The sequence below is a fragment of the Narcine bancroftii genome, chromosome 4 (assembly GCF_036971445.1).
Source record: "Narcine bancroftii isolate sNarBan1 chromosome 4, sNarBan1.hap1, whole genome shotgun sequence".
NCBI lineage: Eukaryota > Metazoa > Chordata > Chondrichthyes > Torpediniformes > Narcinidae > Narcine > Narcine bancroftii.
This window is the reverse complement of record NC_091472.1, coordinates 225034613-225049718: the sequence shown is the minus strand read 5'-3', so window position 1 is coordinate 225049718 and position 15106 is coordinate 225034613. Positions and strand designations below refer to the sequence as shown.

The 15106-nt window shown below is 45.0% G+C and overlaps 1 protein-coding gene across 18 annotated transcripts in view; it reads left to right on the top strand.

Moving 5' to 3' along the window:
- Positions 1-15106, top strand: part of LOC138761643 (cation channel sperm-associated targeting subunit tau-like) — a 189483-nt gene that overhangs the window by 18534 nt on the left and 155843 nt on the right. For all 18 annotated transcript variants that reach the window (XM_069934105.1, XM_069934113.1, XM_069934107.1 and 15 more), the window contains exons 8-10: positions 2811-2902; positions 4988-5161; positions 8909-9038. In XM_069934105.1, the coding sequence (XP_069790206.1) occupies positions 2811-2902; positions 4988-5161; positions 8909-9038 (396 nt within the window). The remainder of the gene's footprint in view (positions 1-2810; positions 2903-4987; positions 5162-8908; positions 9039-15106) is intronic.

Below are 15106 nucleotides of genomic sequence, written 5' to 3'. Positions count from 1 at the left end.
AGGGGAAATGATAGTTGATATTTGTAGGTCAAGGCATTGATTGAGAGTTAAAGCATCATGTTACAGTTATATGAAATACTGATGGATTGCACTTCGAGTCCTGCAGTTCTGGTCCTCACAATTCTGCATTTATTTTTTAAAAACTTACCCCTGATGTCTCCCCTAAACTTCCCTCCCTTCACTTTGTGCCTATGTCCTCTGGTGTTTTCCATTCTTCCCTGGGAAACAGGCACTGGCTATTCTCCCTATCTCTGCCTCTCATAATCTTGTAGAACTCCATCATATGTCCTCTCATCTTTCTGCACTGCCAAGAGAAAAATCCCAGCTTTGCACATAACTCTTGTTTCCCAATCCAGGCAACATCCTGGTAAATCTCCTCTGTACCCTCTCCATGGCTTCCTTCCACTTTCTTCCACATCCTTCCGATGACCAGAACTGAACATAATATTCTAAATGTGGTCTTACCAGAGATTTGTAGAGTTGCAATATGACCTCTCTTCTGTTGAATTCAACTCCCCCTATTAATGAAACCCAGCATTCCATAGACGTTCTTAACTATCCTATCAACCTGCGTGGCGACCTTGAGGGACACATGGATTTGGACCCCAATGTCCCTCTGTTCATCCACAATCTTAAGTAATCAACCATTAACTCTGTAATCTCTATGGACGACACTTTCCAGGTTCTAATATATCCTAATTTCATAACGTCAAATTCAAGGAAATGTGGGTTATGAATTACCATCCTATTAATCCAATAAACCAAACTTTGTAGATGCAGTTTTATGCAGCTTTAATTCGCTGATAAAATGGATAAACATTTTGCATAACTTCACATTAAGATTTTCATAATAATGAATAAACAAAGTTTATACTGTATCTAAAAATATAACGATATTCAACTTCAAAGAGATATACAAGAAGAAATAAGACAAATTCAAAGAAAGTTCTCTCAATCTCACATCCCCTTTGTAGTTCGTCGAAGAATGAGATGCAAGCTCTTAGTCTGGGTGGATATTATGGCATATTACATCATAATCACTAAGGTAACATTACAAACAATGCTTTTTCTTAAAGAGACAAACACCAAATTAACTAAGAATCAAAAACACAAGGTTTTAACCTTTATAATCTCCTCCCATTTTTCAACACTCCATGGAATAAAGTCCTAACCTGTTTACCTTTCCCTGTAACTCTGTTCCTCAAGTCCTACAACATCTTCTCTGCACTCTTTCAATCTTATTGATATCTTTCCTGTAGTTAGGTGACCAAAACTGCACCCAATACTCCAAATTTGGCTTCCACAATGCCTTGTACAACTTTACCGTAACATCCCAACTCCCATAATCAATACTTGATTTATGTGTGCCAAAAGCTTTCTTTCAGGGAATTATATCTGTGTTCCCAAATCCCTCTGTTCTACTGCACTCCTCAGTGCCCTACCATTTACCGTGCATTTCCTACTGTGGTTTGTCCTCTAGTGGCATAAAACAGAACTGATGGGGAAGCCTTGAGAGTTGATGTTGCCTCGATGGACAAACTGTCTCCTTCCCAATCATTAGAAAACCTGAGAAAAAAAAATTAAAATCATATTAAATCATTGCAGATGCTAAAAATCTAAAATAAAAATCAAAAATGCTAGAAATGCTCAGCATGTCAGGCTGCATCTGTGGGAAGAGAAATGGTTAATGTTCAGCTTCAAGGGCCTTCATCAGAACAGGCAAAGGGGAAACTATGGGGGGGGGGGGTGTGGATAAGGGGGATGTCTCTGACAGGGTAAAACTGGGGTGACCATTGGGAATAAGATTTAGGCGAAGTTAGCTGGTCAGTGATAGGATCGGTGAGATTAAGGGGCAGATGCTAAAGAATAGAACGCTGGGAGAACTCAGCAGGTCGAGAAGCATCTGTGGATGCCAAAGGTGTAGACAGGCATTTGGGATCGTGTGGAGCCCCTGCGACGGACTGAGGGGGAAGAGAAAAGATTGCTAATGTATAGCAATGCAACCAATTGGGAAAGGGGGTTGGTCAAGGTGCACAGGAGGAGAAGAATGCTCGGTGGGCAGATTAGAGCACCAGGGGTGCAGCTTACTTGAAACCAGAAAGTGTAGTGTTTTCATCATTGAGGTGTGAGCTACTTATAGCACATGAGATGTTGCCCTTCTAGTTTGTATTTGACTTCTCCCTGCTGATGGAAAAGGTCTCGGACAAACATTGCGACATCACAACCTGATAGGTTGAAGGGTGAGCTTTCCATTTTCACCTAACCTGCTCTACACACACACACACACACACACACACACACACACACACACACACACACACACACACACACACACACACACACACACACACACCCGCCTGATTTCTCCTCCTTGTTCATTCCTCCATCTTCTCCCATCACCTAGTTCCATTTGCCCATCATTCCCTTGCCACCTGGCTTTACCTATCACCCATGGGCCTCTGAACAAAATCCGTTTTCCACCTGGTTCCATCCCATGCAATCCCCAGCTAGTTCCATTCCACCCAATCATCCACTCCCCAGCTGGTTCCATCATTTCCTTCTGCCAGTGACCTAAAACATCAACCCACATCTTTTTCCCCCTCAGATGCTGCCTGTGCCGTCGAGTTCTTCAAGTGTTCTGTCTTTTTGTTCCAGATTCCAGCATCTATTTCCAGTATTTTCTGGTTTTATATTAGAAAAATGTAATCTTGGTAACATTTTTTAACCTCTCTATGTTTTATTTTCCCTGCCTGGCCATACGTACTTTACATTCCTATCTTTTGTGGTGCTGTTACCTGTGTCTGTACCAGCTGAAGCCAGTGGAAAAAGAAAAGCAGAGCATCAATGACAATTCCCTTTTCCTCCGTATCCCCCCATTGGAAAACAGGAAGGATGAAGTAAAGTAAGCATGATTCTTTTATTTTGATGGGCTTGACAAGATATTAGTGTTGTACAAGTCAAAATGGTTGTGATCTTTCTGTGGTCCCGTCCATTTGCAAAGTGTGGAAAAGTCCAGCTGAACTTTTTAGCATCAAACTTGGAATATTTACATGTGTTGGACAAAGCTCCCTCTATTTAACCCTGTTGCTACTTTTTGTTTGTAACTCTAATTGCTATGACCTTCACTATCTAAAGGGACTGGGCATCTCCAGTTTGTACAACCAGTCTGGCCAGGGTATTGCAATGCATTTTTTAGATGGTGTGCACTGTGGCCACAGTCCACCAGTGGTGGAAGAGATGGGTAAGTGGGGAGCCAGTCAAGCCAGCTGCTTTTTCCTGGCTACTGTTCCAGTAGCTTTAATTCTGTGAAAAGAATGATCCAGCATCCACGATGCCATCTAGAGCAAAGATTTCCGATGTCAGGTGAGTTACTCGTGGTGGTGCATCCTGCTTTGATTCACTTGTGGGGCCCCAGCTGAGTTTCTGGGCCCTCCTGATGCCCTATGCCTTTTGTTAACGTCTAGGACAGATAGGTAGACTTCCTCTTGTTGGAGATAGCCGCTGACTGGCACTGCTGTGGTGCCAATGCCACTTGCTGCCCATCAGCCCAAGCCTGAACATCGCCTGGGTATTGCTGCATATGGGAACGGATGCTTTGCTTGCTGAGGATTCGTCAATTGAGCTGAAGTCTGGGCTTGAAAATGAATTTCTTTTTCCAACAGTTATCAGGTTCTTGAACCTTCCTGTACTAACCTAATACTACACCAGAACCAAACTGCAACCATGAATATATACCTCTCTCCTTCCATATTTATAAACGTTTTCTATCGTGTGATCATTTTAATTTAATTTGTAGCTACAACAAGCAAGAAGAATTTCAGTGCTTTTGCTCATTATACTTGGACACATGACAATAAACTGTCATCTGACGGCTGTGGTCATCAGTGAACGTCCCTATACTTGGCTGAGCATTGCTGAAGCAGTTTGATTCAGTTGGGTCCAAGTGGTGCTGACTGAGCAACTCCTGCAGTGATATCCTGGGGATGGCATGATTGAACTCTTGCAACTATTTTCCTCAGCGTGAAGTACAATTCTGTCCATTGGATATTTTTTTACAAGGACTCTTGCATTTGGTGAAATGCTGCCAGGGTCAATCCCTCTATAGCTGATCTCTGGTTTGGACAGAGGTTGTGACATGGGCTGGAGTTGAGTAGCCTTGCAAAACTTAAACTGGACATTGATAAGTAGGCCCTTGGTGAATGAGACCAGCTTGAAAGCACTGTCGAATCTGTCTACCATCCTTTTGATGATCATTGAGAGTCTCCAGACCAGAATGTAATTTACAGAATGCTACTGGTCCTGCTTCATGTAAGCAGGAAGTGCGTGGGCAATTTCCCAGATGGTCAGGGAGATGCTTGTGTTGGACCAAGAAGCTTTAACCACGTGATGGTTCACCCATGACCTGACACATACCAGATATGACAGGATATGGCCAGCGCAGTCCAGGTTGGTGCTACCAAGCCACTCTTGTTGACGGACACTGAAGTCCCAGAACAAAACATAGAACATTACAGAACAGTACAGGCCCTTCAGCCCTGAAGTTGTGCTGGCCTGTGTAAACCTACTTCACAACAATCTCACACCCATAACCCTCCATTTTTCTTGCATCCATATGCCTATGTTTTGAATGTCCCGACTGTTCCAGCCACCACCACCACCCCTGGCAATGCATTCCAGGTACCCACCACTCTCAGTAAAAAAAAACTTATCTCTGACATATCCCCTAAACTTTCTTCCCCTCACCTGAAACTGATGCCCTCTGGTATGTGCTATTGCTACCCCAGGGGAAAAGGTGCTGGGGCTGTCCACCCTAGCTAAAGCCCCTCATAAGATTACATACTCTATTCAGCTGCATCTCATCTAAAAAAAACAAAATTCTCTCTGTTTGTCCTCCTCGTTGTAAATGGTGGACTGTCCTTCAGCTGTTGGAAATTGGGTTTGTGTGCCTTGAGCTGAGTCTTCCAGTCTTGTCTCGCCCTCATTGTAGCAACGTGATTACCTATCAGACCATGCCGTACCCATCGTTCCTGCCTGAGGAGCTCCAAATATCCGTCGGAAGCCTTGGGAGGGAGAGGGACAAGGAAACCGTTGCAGTCAAGTCATCCGAGTATTTCACAATGGTCCCTCAGAGAATACAGGAGCTCATGAGGACAAGAAAAAGGCAAGTTCAAATTTATTGTCCAAGTACGTACAGCCCTGAGATTCTTTTCTCGGTGGCTAGGCTTATTAATCTCTATACTGGTAACTGTAAACAATGTGCAAATGCAGATGTATAAATATATTGTAATAAATAATGAGTCCTTAAATGAGTCTCTGAATGAGTCTATTGTTCAAGAGTCTGATAGATGAGAGGTGTCAAGGGTCCTGTGGCACCTGTACCTCCTTCCTGACAGCAGCAGCGAGGACAAATCATGTCCTGGGTGGTGTGGATCCTGTTCTCCAACGACATTGTCCATATAGATATTCTCAAAGGTGGGGAGAGATTTGCCTGTAATGAACTGGGTTGAGTCCACTAAATTTTGCAAGACTTTCCATTCGGAGGTTTCCCCCATACCAGGCTGTGATACAGTTGGTCAGCAGACTTTCTACTACACATCTGTAGAAATGTTTCTGATGACACACCAAACCTCTTCAGACTCCTAAGGAAGTAGAGGCACTAATGTGCTTTCTCGCACTGCCATTGGAGGACAGGTTTTCCAAGATGGTGATGCCCAGGAATTTAAAGTCACCCTCTTGGTTTAGATGGAACTTGAGAAGTCACATCAAATGGCCCCAAGTTGTAACACTACTCCAAATGCTGCATCAGTACCTATAATATGTCCATGAGGGAGCTCTGTCTCAGCTGCATTGAGGTGTTTCAAGGAATTTCTCACGAAGATCTGGCAGCAGCACAAGTGGTTATTTCACAGAGACCAAGTTACTGAGCTAGCAAAGCAGACAGAAAGGAAAATGAATAATTCTCTGTAAAAGCACACCAAAACTCTGGAGGAACTCAGCCGGTCTATCAGTGTCCAAAGGAAACAAAAATATATATTGACGGCATTTCAGGCCTGAGCTCTTCTTCAAGGAACTCTGCTCATTCCTTGAAGATGACCTCATGTCTGAAGTGTCAGCAATATATATCTTTATCTCCTGTGGACGCTGAAAGGCCGGCTGAGTTCCTCCAGAATTTTGGTGTGTTTTTACAACAATCACCGCATCTGCAGAGGTTCGTGTTACACTCTGAATAATGCTCTGGACCAGGAAGAATGGGAACAGGATAAATTACAATTAATTGGCACATAAGACAAGAAGGTGGGAGAGAAAAATATACAATTTCACGCAAAATTTAATCGATTTTAAATTAGTGAATCGAGAAGGTCTCATAAGCAAGGGAATAGAGATAAATGGTTAAGAATAGGAGCAAATACAGTATATTGATTGTAAAAATGTGTTGGAAGTATTCAGCAGATCACGTAGCAAATGTGGAAAGAGAAACAGAGTTAACCTAACGGGATGGGTTTGTTCCTACCCCTGTGACCACAGGAGGTACTACATCTGCACTCACACCACCTCCTTCTCCACCATTCGGGACTCCAAACAGTCCCTCCAAGTGAAGCAACACTTCAGTTGTGAATCTGCAGGGGTCATCTACTGCATCTGGTTCCCCTGTTGAGGCCTCCTCTTTGTGGGCGAGACTGGACGGTGACTGGGAGATCGCATCGCTGAGCACCTTCGTTCTGTCTGCAGCAATGGCGGGATCTCCCAGTGACCACCCATTTCATTTTCTGCACTGACATGAATGTCCTTGGCCTCGTGCACTGCCAAACTGAGGACACAAATTGAGGAACAACACCTAATATTCCGTCTGGGCACTCTCCAATCAGATGGCATTAACATGAACCTTCGGTTTACATGCGGCTCCTCGACTGCTTCCATCTCTTCCCCATCCTCTGTTTCCTTTCCTCCAGATCTCCAACCCCATCCCTCCCCATTCAGAGAGCTATCCTCTCCCCCTTTCACCTCCAGTTTTTTTATCGTGCCCTCCCACCCCTATCCACCTCTTGCCTCCTCCCCCTGCCCCTTACCCCCTACCATTTTACTCCGGCTCCTGCCTGCCTCTTGCACATACCTTGAACTCAGGCCTGAAACATTGGCAATATATCTTTATTTCTGCTGCATAAAGAGCATTGCGTGACTTGCTGAGTTTCTTCCACAGTTTTGTTAGACCTTTAGGACAATTAGCTTGTAACAGAACTTTGCTCCATAAAATGGGCCAGGTGAGCAATGTGGTGGGTGAGAAGGATAGCAAGGAAGCAAGAAATGAGATGGACAGATGTTATTGATGGAATCCCTGGGAAAATTCCAGGACTCAAGACTCAGCTTGAATTATACATCATTGGAAGGTCCTACCAGTTGCAGTTATTGTGGGCTGTTGATGAACTTTATCAAGTGCAAGGACATTCTCAAACAGATTTTTAAAGCATCTTGATTTTTTTTCTTTAATTTGCACCTGTGGCAGCACCTGTGTGTACGTGTGTGCACCATGTTCCGGAGAAACTTTCATCTGGGTGTACATGTACAGTCGTATGATAATAAATTTGAACATTCACATTGTGCTGAAAAGTCCAAAGTGACTTTTCTGCAGGTGTTCAAGTTTAAATTTAAATTTTTAAAATTTAGACATAGAGCCCTTAAGCCCATACTGCCCAATTACACCCAATTAACCTACAATCCCAATAACGTACGTTAGGAGGAGACTGGAGCCCTGGGGAAAACCCATACCAACTCCTTACAGACAGCATGGGATTCGAACCCTGGTCCCGATCGCTGGTGCTGTAACAACATTGTGCTTACCGCTACGTCAACCTTGTCACCTTTTCATCTGGTTGTACATGCACAACCCAATGAAACATGGTGCACACACATAAACACAATACAATCTTTAAGTCCCAAGATCACATAAATAAGCAAAATAAAGAGATGTAAACATTTGGAATGGTTTTCACCGTTTTAGGATACTGTTCATCAATCTCATAGCTTGTGGGAAGAAGCTGTTTCCCAACCTAGCAGTCCTGATTTTGATACTCCTGTACCTCCTCCTTGATGGTAGTGGGTTGAAGATATTGTACACAGGATGGAAAGAGTCTTCCCTATTTCCATGAGCCCAATATGGGCAGCGCTTCCAGTAAATATCATCTATAGTGGAATAGGAGACCCCAGTGATCCTCTCGGCTGTCTTAGTGATCTGCTGTATAGATTTTTGGTCCGATGCTTTGCGGTACCAAACCACACAATGATGCAGCTAGGCAGCACACTCTCACTTATGTGCTGTCAAGATGGGGGTCTCAACAGGATCAAAATGAGCCTCCGTTCCTCAGTGAATCCCAGGATGTGAGCTGGTTGAATCTTGCATTTCTCCATCCTCACTCCATTCTACAGAGGATGTATTGAAAGCATCCTGTGCTACTGCATCACTGCCTGGTTTGGAAACTGTATCTCTTCAGACCCCAAGACCCTACAGAGGTTAGTGAAGATAATGGAAAAGATAATTGGAGGTTCTCTTCCTACCATTAAGGACATTTACAACACTCAATGCAGGTGAAAGGCATTGTGAAGGACTCCACACACCCCTCTTGTAAACTGTTCTCCCTTCTGCCATCTGGTCAGAGATACCGTAGCACTCAGGCCCTTACATCCAGGTTGGGCAACAGCTTTTTCTCCCAAGCTATCAGGCTCCTGAGTTCCCAGAACATATATGGATAGTGCACCGTGGACTTTTACTATAAACGTCCAAATCTTTTGATGTGTTTAACTTCTATTCCAACTTATATCCATGTAAATATGCTCAATGGTCCTGGAGAAACGCTATTTCTTTATCACGTGAGCCTGGTATGAATGATACATAAAGGTGACGACTTCATTTCAGGCTGGAGGTGCTGAGATCTGAGTACAATGAGAAGAAAGCCCAAGATCAATGCATTGACTACTTGGAGCAGCTGATTCTCAGGAAAATATCAAAACCCAGAAAAATACTGAGGACTGGGAGAAAGTCTAAGGTGAGATTAGCACAGCCATCTTTTTGATGATGAAAATAAAATGCTGGCAAACAATCATTTGTCTCTATGAACATCATGATTCATGATTTTTTTGTGGCTCATGTAATCAAATACTGGTTGATTACTGATCTGAAATGTAATGGGTCATAACACAAAATTACAAGCAATATTGAGATGGTGATTAAGTTTTTTGGTCATAAAATATCAAGTGGAGGCAGTTGACTGTTTAGTGGCTTGTTGTCTGCTCAGACTTCCATTGACCATGGGAACCACAGTGAACATTCATGAGTCTGGAGACCTGGGGCAGAGAGGGGGCTACTTGAGGCTGGAGTTTCAAACTCCCATGAAGATCACCAAGCCTTGGTCAACTACACATGGAGAGTGGAGTGGGGCCCTTCTGCTTGGAAGGCTGTGAAGCAGTGCTTTCCTGGATCGCAGCCAAAGCGGTGCCTGGGCTTTTGGGTGGCACCAATGGCAGGAAACGATCCTAGGCTCGTTTGGTAGCAGGCAGGATGGAGAGGGAGATGAAAGAGAAAGGGCTGGACATAGAGGTGCAAGACTTCCACAAGAAGGAGGGATTACTCCCTAGGTTGTTCTGAAATATCTCCCCCGCCCACCCCAATTTGCTCCATGGTTTCATCTGGATATCATGATTCAGCACTGCTGTAGTTCATCTGTGACTTTAGCATGTTACTAAGGTCCCAGCTTCCCTGAAATCCTGGAGTATTCGCAGCTCTGGAGGAGACCGTGCAGCTATTTTTTTTTATCCCATCACCCTTATCTTTTCTCTCTCTCGTATCTATCTGATTGACTTGGTTCCTTCCAACTTGTGAACTACAGGTAAAAAAAATACTCTGCTTCAAGAACATCTGTCTCACATTCCTCTCATCTCTGCTGTTTATCATTTCGATTCTGTGTCCCCAGTTCCTCAAACCATTTGTTAATTGGAACTAGCTTTTGTCTGTTTATCCAACCAAAACCAAACTTTCTCTCTATTTTAGGGGATCATGAGAAATGCAAGGATTGTAGATGCAGGAATCTTGAGCAAACAACAAGAGGCTGGAGGGACTCAGTGGGTCAGGCAACATGTGTTGGAGAGAAATGGTCTGTCAACATTTTGGGACACGATCGAGACGGCACATTAGGAAAAAAGGGGGCAGGGGGTGTAATAGTACAGACCTATCACCAGTGTATATAGTTACAGTATCTAGAGTATGTAATGACTGTGCTTACAGCGATTGGCTGAGAGCTTAGCCACACCTACTGTCTAGGCCTTAAAGGGTTGTGTCCCTAGCCAGGTCGGATCATTCCGGACTGGTCGGCCACCTGTGAAGAGCTCCTGTCTTTTGCTAATAAAAGCCTTGGTTTGGATCAATAAGTCTTTGGTTCTTTCGACGAGCTCTACAGGGGGCTTATGCTAACTCTCCACCCCCTTCCCACCTTAGACTTGAGAAGTGTCTCAGCCTAGAATGAATGTCCATTTCTCTCCACCGATGCCTCCTGATCTATTAGTCCCTCCAGCTTTATTTCAAGGGAACCACTTCAACTTCTCCAGTATAACCTTGCAGCTAAAATTCCTTGTTCTTGGAAGTATTCCCACAAATCACCACTCTCTCTGGCCCCTTTATACCTTTCTAAGAATGAGGTGATCACTGTGCCTCAGTGCAACTTGTTGTTCACGAGGACATTTATCAATGAATTCAGGTCTCTGGAGCAGACAGGGATTTTATGCACAAAAGCCGCGTTATCCCCTGCTCATGTTTCCAAAAAAAGGCGATTGGTTGGATAAGTCTTTTGTGCAGAGGATGGAAAAGGCGGATTGTGGATCCCTTTACGCAGAGGAGGTTCCCGAACCGGCTTCCGAAAGTGAAGGAGGCAGGGTGTGTAGAGCAGTAGCGCCACCCTCCACTGTGACATGCAAGGGAAAGCACCCCATATACAACAATGGTGACAGAGGAGTAGGTACGAGTGCTAGTGGAGATTTGCTCGAGCAGTCTTAGAACCCAAGCAGATCTTCTGCACATCATAATCTCCTTTTTCATAGATGGGTGCTTTAAAATTCATGCTCTTGGGTCACGGGCTGACGATGTCATCAGCTCTCACCCTTTCAGCAGAAATCCTTTTACGCAGGAGGTCCCTCCCTTGGTGGAGGGAACCCAGATCACGTTACCCGCCAACTGTTGGTAGATGGGAGAAACTTTTGTTCGTACAATGCAGATTACTGACTGTTTTTAACTGCTTTCAGGGCAAACATTGGGGCAAAATCAATTGCAACCACATCAAACTGCAGGCAGAAGATGGTTAACAATAAATTATCACCCTGTTCCATGTATACTTTGTTTTTAAAATCCAAACCATTATTAATGTTTTGCTTTGGTTTTGAACTCCCAACATTACCCTGACCTTAAGCATAAACTGTTCTGGGGCTACTAAAAGGTCTGACTGCACTACTGAAATATCATTTTAATTTCCACTAACTGTAATTATAAATATTTATTTATCTGTCTATTATCATTGGAGGGAATAATGCTTTGCTGTGCCTTGTTTAATGGTGACTTCAGCTCAGTTCAGAAGCAGGTGGAGAAGCTGTCCTCGCTGGGACTCAATACCCCTCTCTGTTACTGGATTCTGAACTACCTAATGGAAAAACCACAGTCTGTCTGGGTTGGTAGCACATTGACCAGCACCGTCACGCTGAGCACTGGCCCACCTCAGAGCTGTGTGCTCAGCCCACTCTTGTTCATGCTACTGACCCACGACTGCGTCGCCAGATCCAGCTCCAACAGTACCCTCGTTTTCTGATGACACAGCAGGTGTTGGCCTCCCCAACAACAAGTGGCACTACAGAGAAGAGGTGGAAAATCTCATGATAATGGTGCAATAGTAACAACCTGAGTCTCAACATGGACAAAATGAAGGAGATGATCAAGGGCTTCAGGAGGACCAGGAACAACCACCCTTCACTACACATTAATCACCTGATAGAGGAGAGAGTGGAGAGCATCAAGTTTCTCGGAGTCAACTTCACAAGTGACCTATCCTGGACACTCATCATCTCCCCACTTGTCAAGAAGGTGCAGCAGTGACTGTACTTCCTGAGAAGACTGAAGCAGGCAAGGCTACTGGCCACCATTATGTCAACCTTCTACAGGAGCTCTATTGAGAGCGTCCTGGCTCACTGTGTGGTACAGTTGCTGCAGAGAAATAGATCAAGGTCAATCCACAGGACAATAAAAGTGGCAGAGAGAAACAATGGAGTGTCCCGCCTCCCCACCCCCCACCCTAATCTCCGTGATCTACCAGGATCGTTATCCAAAGAGGGCGCACAAAATCATTTGAGGACCCCTTCCACCCTGCACGCAGCATCTTTAAGCTGCTCTGTTGGGGAAGACATACAGGACCATCAGAGCCTGCCCCACCAGGCTGAGGAACAGCTTTTTCCCATAGGCAGTGAGAATGCTGAATGACCAAAAGATCTGCTCACACTAACCATCCAAGACTCTCATATTCATGAAACAATATTTATTTAATCATTTGTATAGATCAGTGGCTTTCAAACTGACCTCCTAAGCTCACATACCACTTTAAGTAATCTCTATGCCATCGGTGCTCTGTGATTAGAAAGGGATTGCTTAAGGTGGTATGGTACACTACCGGCCTACTGCAGGGGGCAATCTCTGTACCTGCAGGAGTGTAAGGAGACAGGACAACACCTGGCCGGCTGTCAATCAGTCGGCCTGAATGGATCAAGCCCCACCCAGTCAGGTGTCAATCACCCTCTGGGATATAAACCTGCGCCTGCCTCCCGAGGCCTCACTCAGAGTTGCTGCAGCCACAGCCAGCCTGGCTCTGTGGAAGTCTTTGTGGATTAAAGCCTGTTGTACAGTCTTTAATCACAAAAGACCTATGGCATAGGGAATACTAAAAGTGGTATGTGAGTTTAGGGGGGGCAATTTGAAAACCACTGGTATAGATAAATACTTGTCCTGCATATATATTGTCTCTATGTGAGTTATGTCTGTTTGTGTGTCTGCGTGTTTTGCACCAAGGACCAGAGAATACTGTTTCATCAGGTTGTACAATCAGATGGATAATCATGTTGAGGAACTTTGGGGGACATCCGATGCGCTCTAGTATTTGCCAAAGCCCTTTCCTGCTCACGGTGTCGAAGGCTTTGGTGAGGTCAACAAAGGTGATGTAGAGTCCTTTGTTTAGTTCTCTGCACTTTTCTTGGAGCTGTCTGAGGGCAAAGACCATGCCCTCAACATGATTATCCAACTGCACGAAAACCAACAAGGTCTGGTCAGATACAGCAATGAGCTCTCTGAACCCTTCTCCATTAACAATGGCATGAAGCAAGGCTGTGTTCTCGCACCAACCCTCTTTTCAATCTTCTTCAGCATGATACTGAACCAAGCCATGAAAGACCCCAACAATGAAGACGCTGTTTACATCCGGTACCGCACGGATGGCAGTCTCTTCAATCTGAGGCGCCTGCAAGCTCACACCAAGACACAAGAGAAACTTGTCCGTGAACTACTCTTTGCAGACGATGCCGCTTTAGTTGCCCATTCAGAGCCAGCTCTTCAGCGCTTGACGTCCTGCTTTGCGGAAACTGCCAAAATGTTTGGCCTGGAAGTCAGCCTGAAGAAAACTGAGGTCCTCAATCAGCCAGCTCCCCACCATGACTACCAGCCCCCCCACATCTCCATCGGGCACACAAAACTCAAAACGGTCAACCAGTTTACCTATCTCGGCGGCACCATTTCATCAGATGCAAGGATCGACAATGAGATAGACAACAGACTCGCCAAGGCAAATAGTGCCTTTGGAAGACTACACAAAAGAGTCTGGAAAAACAACCAACTGAAAAACCTCACAAAGATAAGCGTATACAGAGCCGTTGTCATACCCACACTTCTGTTCGGCTCCGAATCATGGGTCCTCTACCGGCATCACTTACGGCTCCTAGAACGCTTCCACCAGCATTGTCTCCGCTCCATCCTCAACATCCATTAGAGCGCTTTCATCCCTAACGTCGAAGTACTCGAGATGGCAGAGGTCGACAGCATCGAGTCCACGCTGCTGAAGATCCAGCTGCGCTGGATGGGTCACGTCTCCAGAATGGAGGACCATCGCCTTCCCAAGATCGTGTTATATGGCGAGCTCTCCACTGGCCACCGTGACAGAGGTGCACCAAAGAAAAGGTACAAGGACTGCCTAAAGAAATCTCCTGGTGCCTGCCACATTGACCACCGCCAGTGGCCTGATATCGCCTCAAACCGTGCATCTTGGCGCCTCACAGTTTGGCGGGCAGCAACCTCCTTTGAAGAAGACCGCAGAGCCCACCTCACTGACAAAAGGCAAAGGAGGAAAAACCCAACACCCAACCCCAACCAACCAATTTTCCCCTGCAGCCGCTGCAACCGTGTCTGCCTGTCCCGCATCAGACTTGTCAGCCACAAACGAGCCTGCAGCTGACGTGGACTTTTACCCCCTCCATAAATCTTCGTCCGCGAAGCCAAGCCAAAGAAGAAAAGACAATCAGATGACAATAAATTTGACTTGGTTTGTGAGGGATGGTTCAGAGATCTTGAGCAAAAGTGTGCTGGGCTCTTATCCTTGGTGTGTTTCCCCTTTCTGCCCAATGATAAGTTAGCTGCTGGCCCACAAACCTGCCCACTCCATTGCTAGAGGTTTGAATTCCTATTTCACCACTACTCTGCATCTTTTAAAAAGAAAATGTCACATTCCAACAGTAAGGATCTTATAAATGTAACAAGGGTTGTAACTTAGTCACCTGTATCGGTTTAAGGTGAGTGAAGGGAAGTTTAGAGGAGCTGTCAGAAGTAGGTTTTAACTTAGTGGGTGCCTGGAATGCATTGCTGAGGATGGTGGTGGAGGCTGGTTCAATAGGGACCAGCCTCCATCACCATAAGTCTCTTAGAGGGGGCTGGAAGAAAAATAGAGGGTTATGGGATAGGGAAGGATTAAATTGTTGTGAAGTAGGTTTCCATATTTCAGAACAAAATTGTGGGCTGAAGAGCCTGTACTGTTCTGTGTTGCTA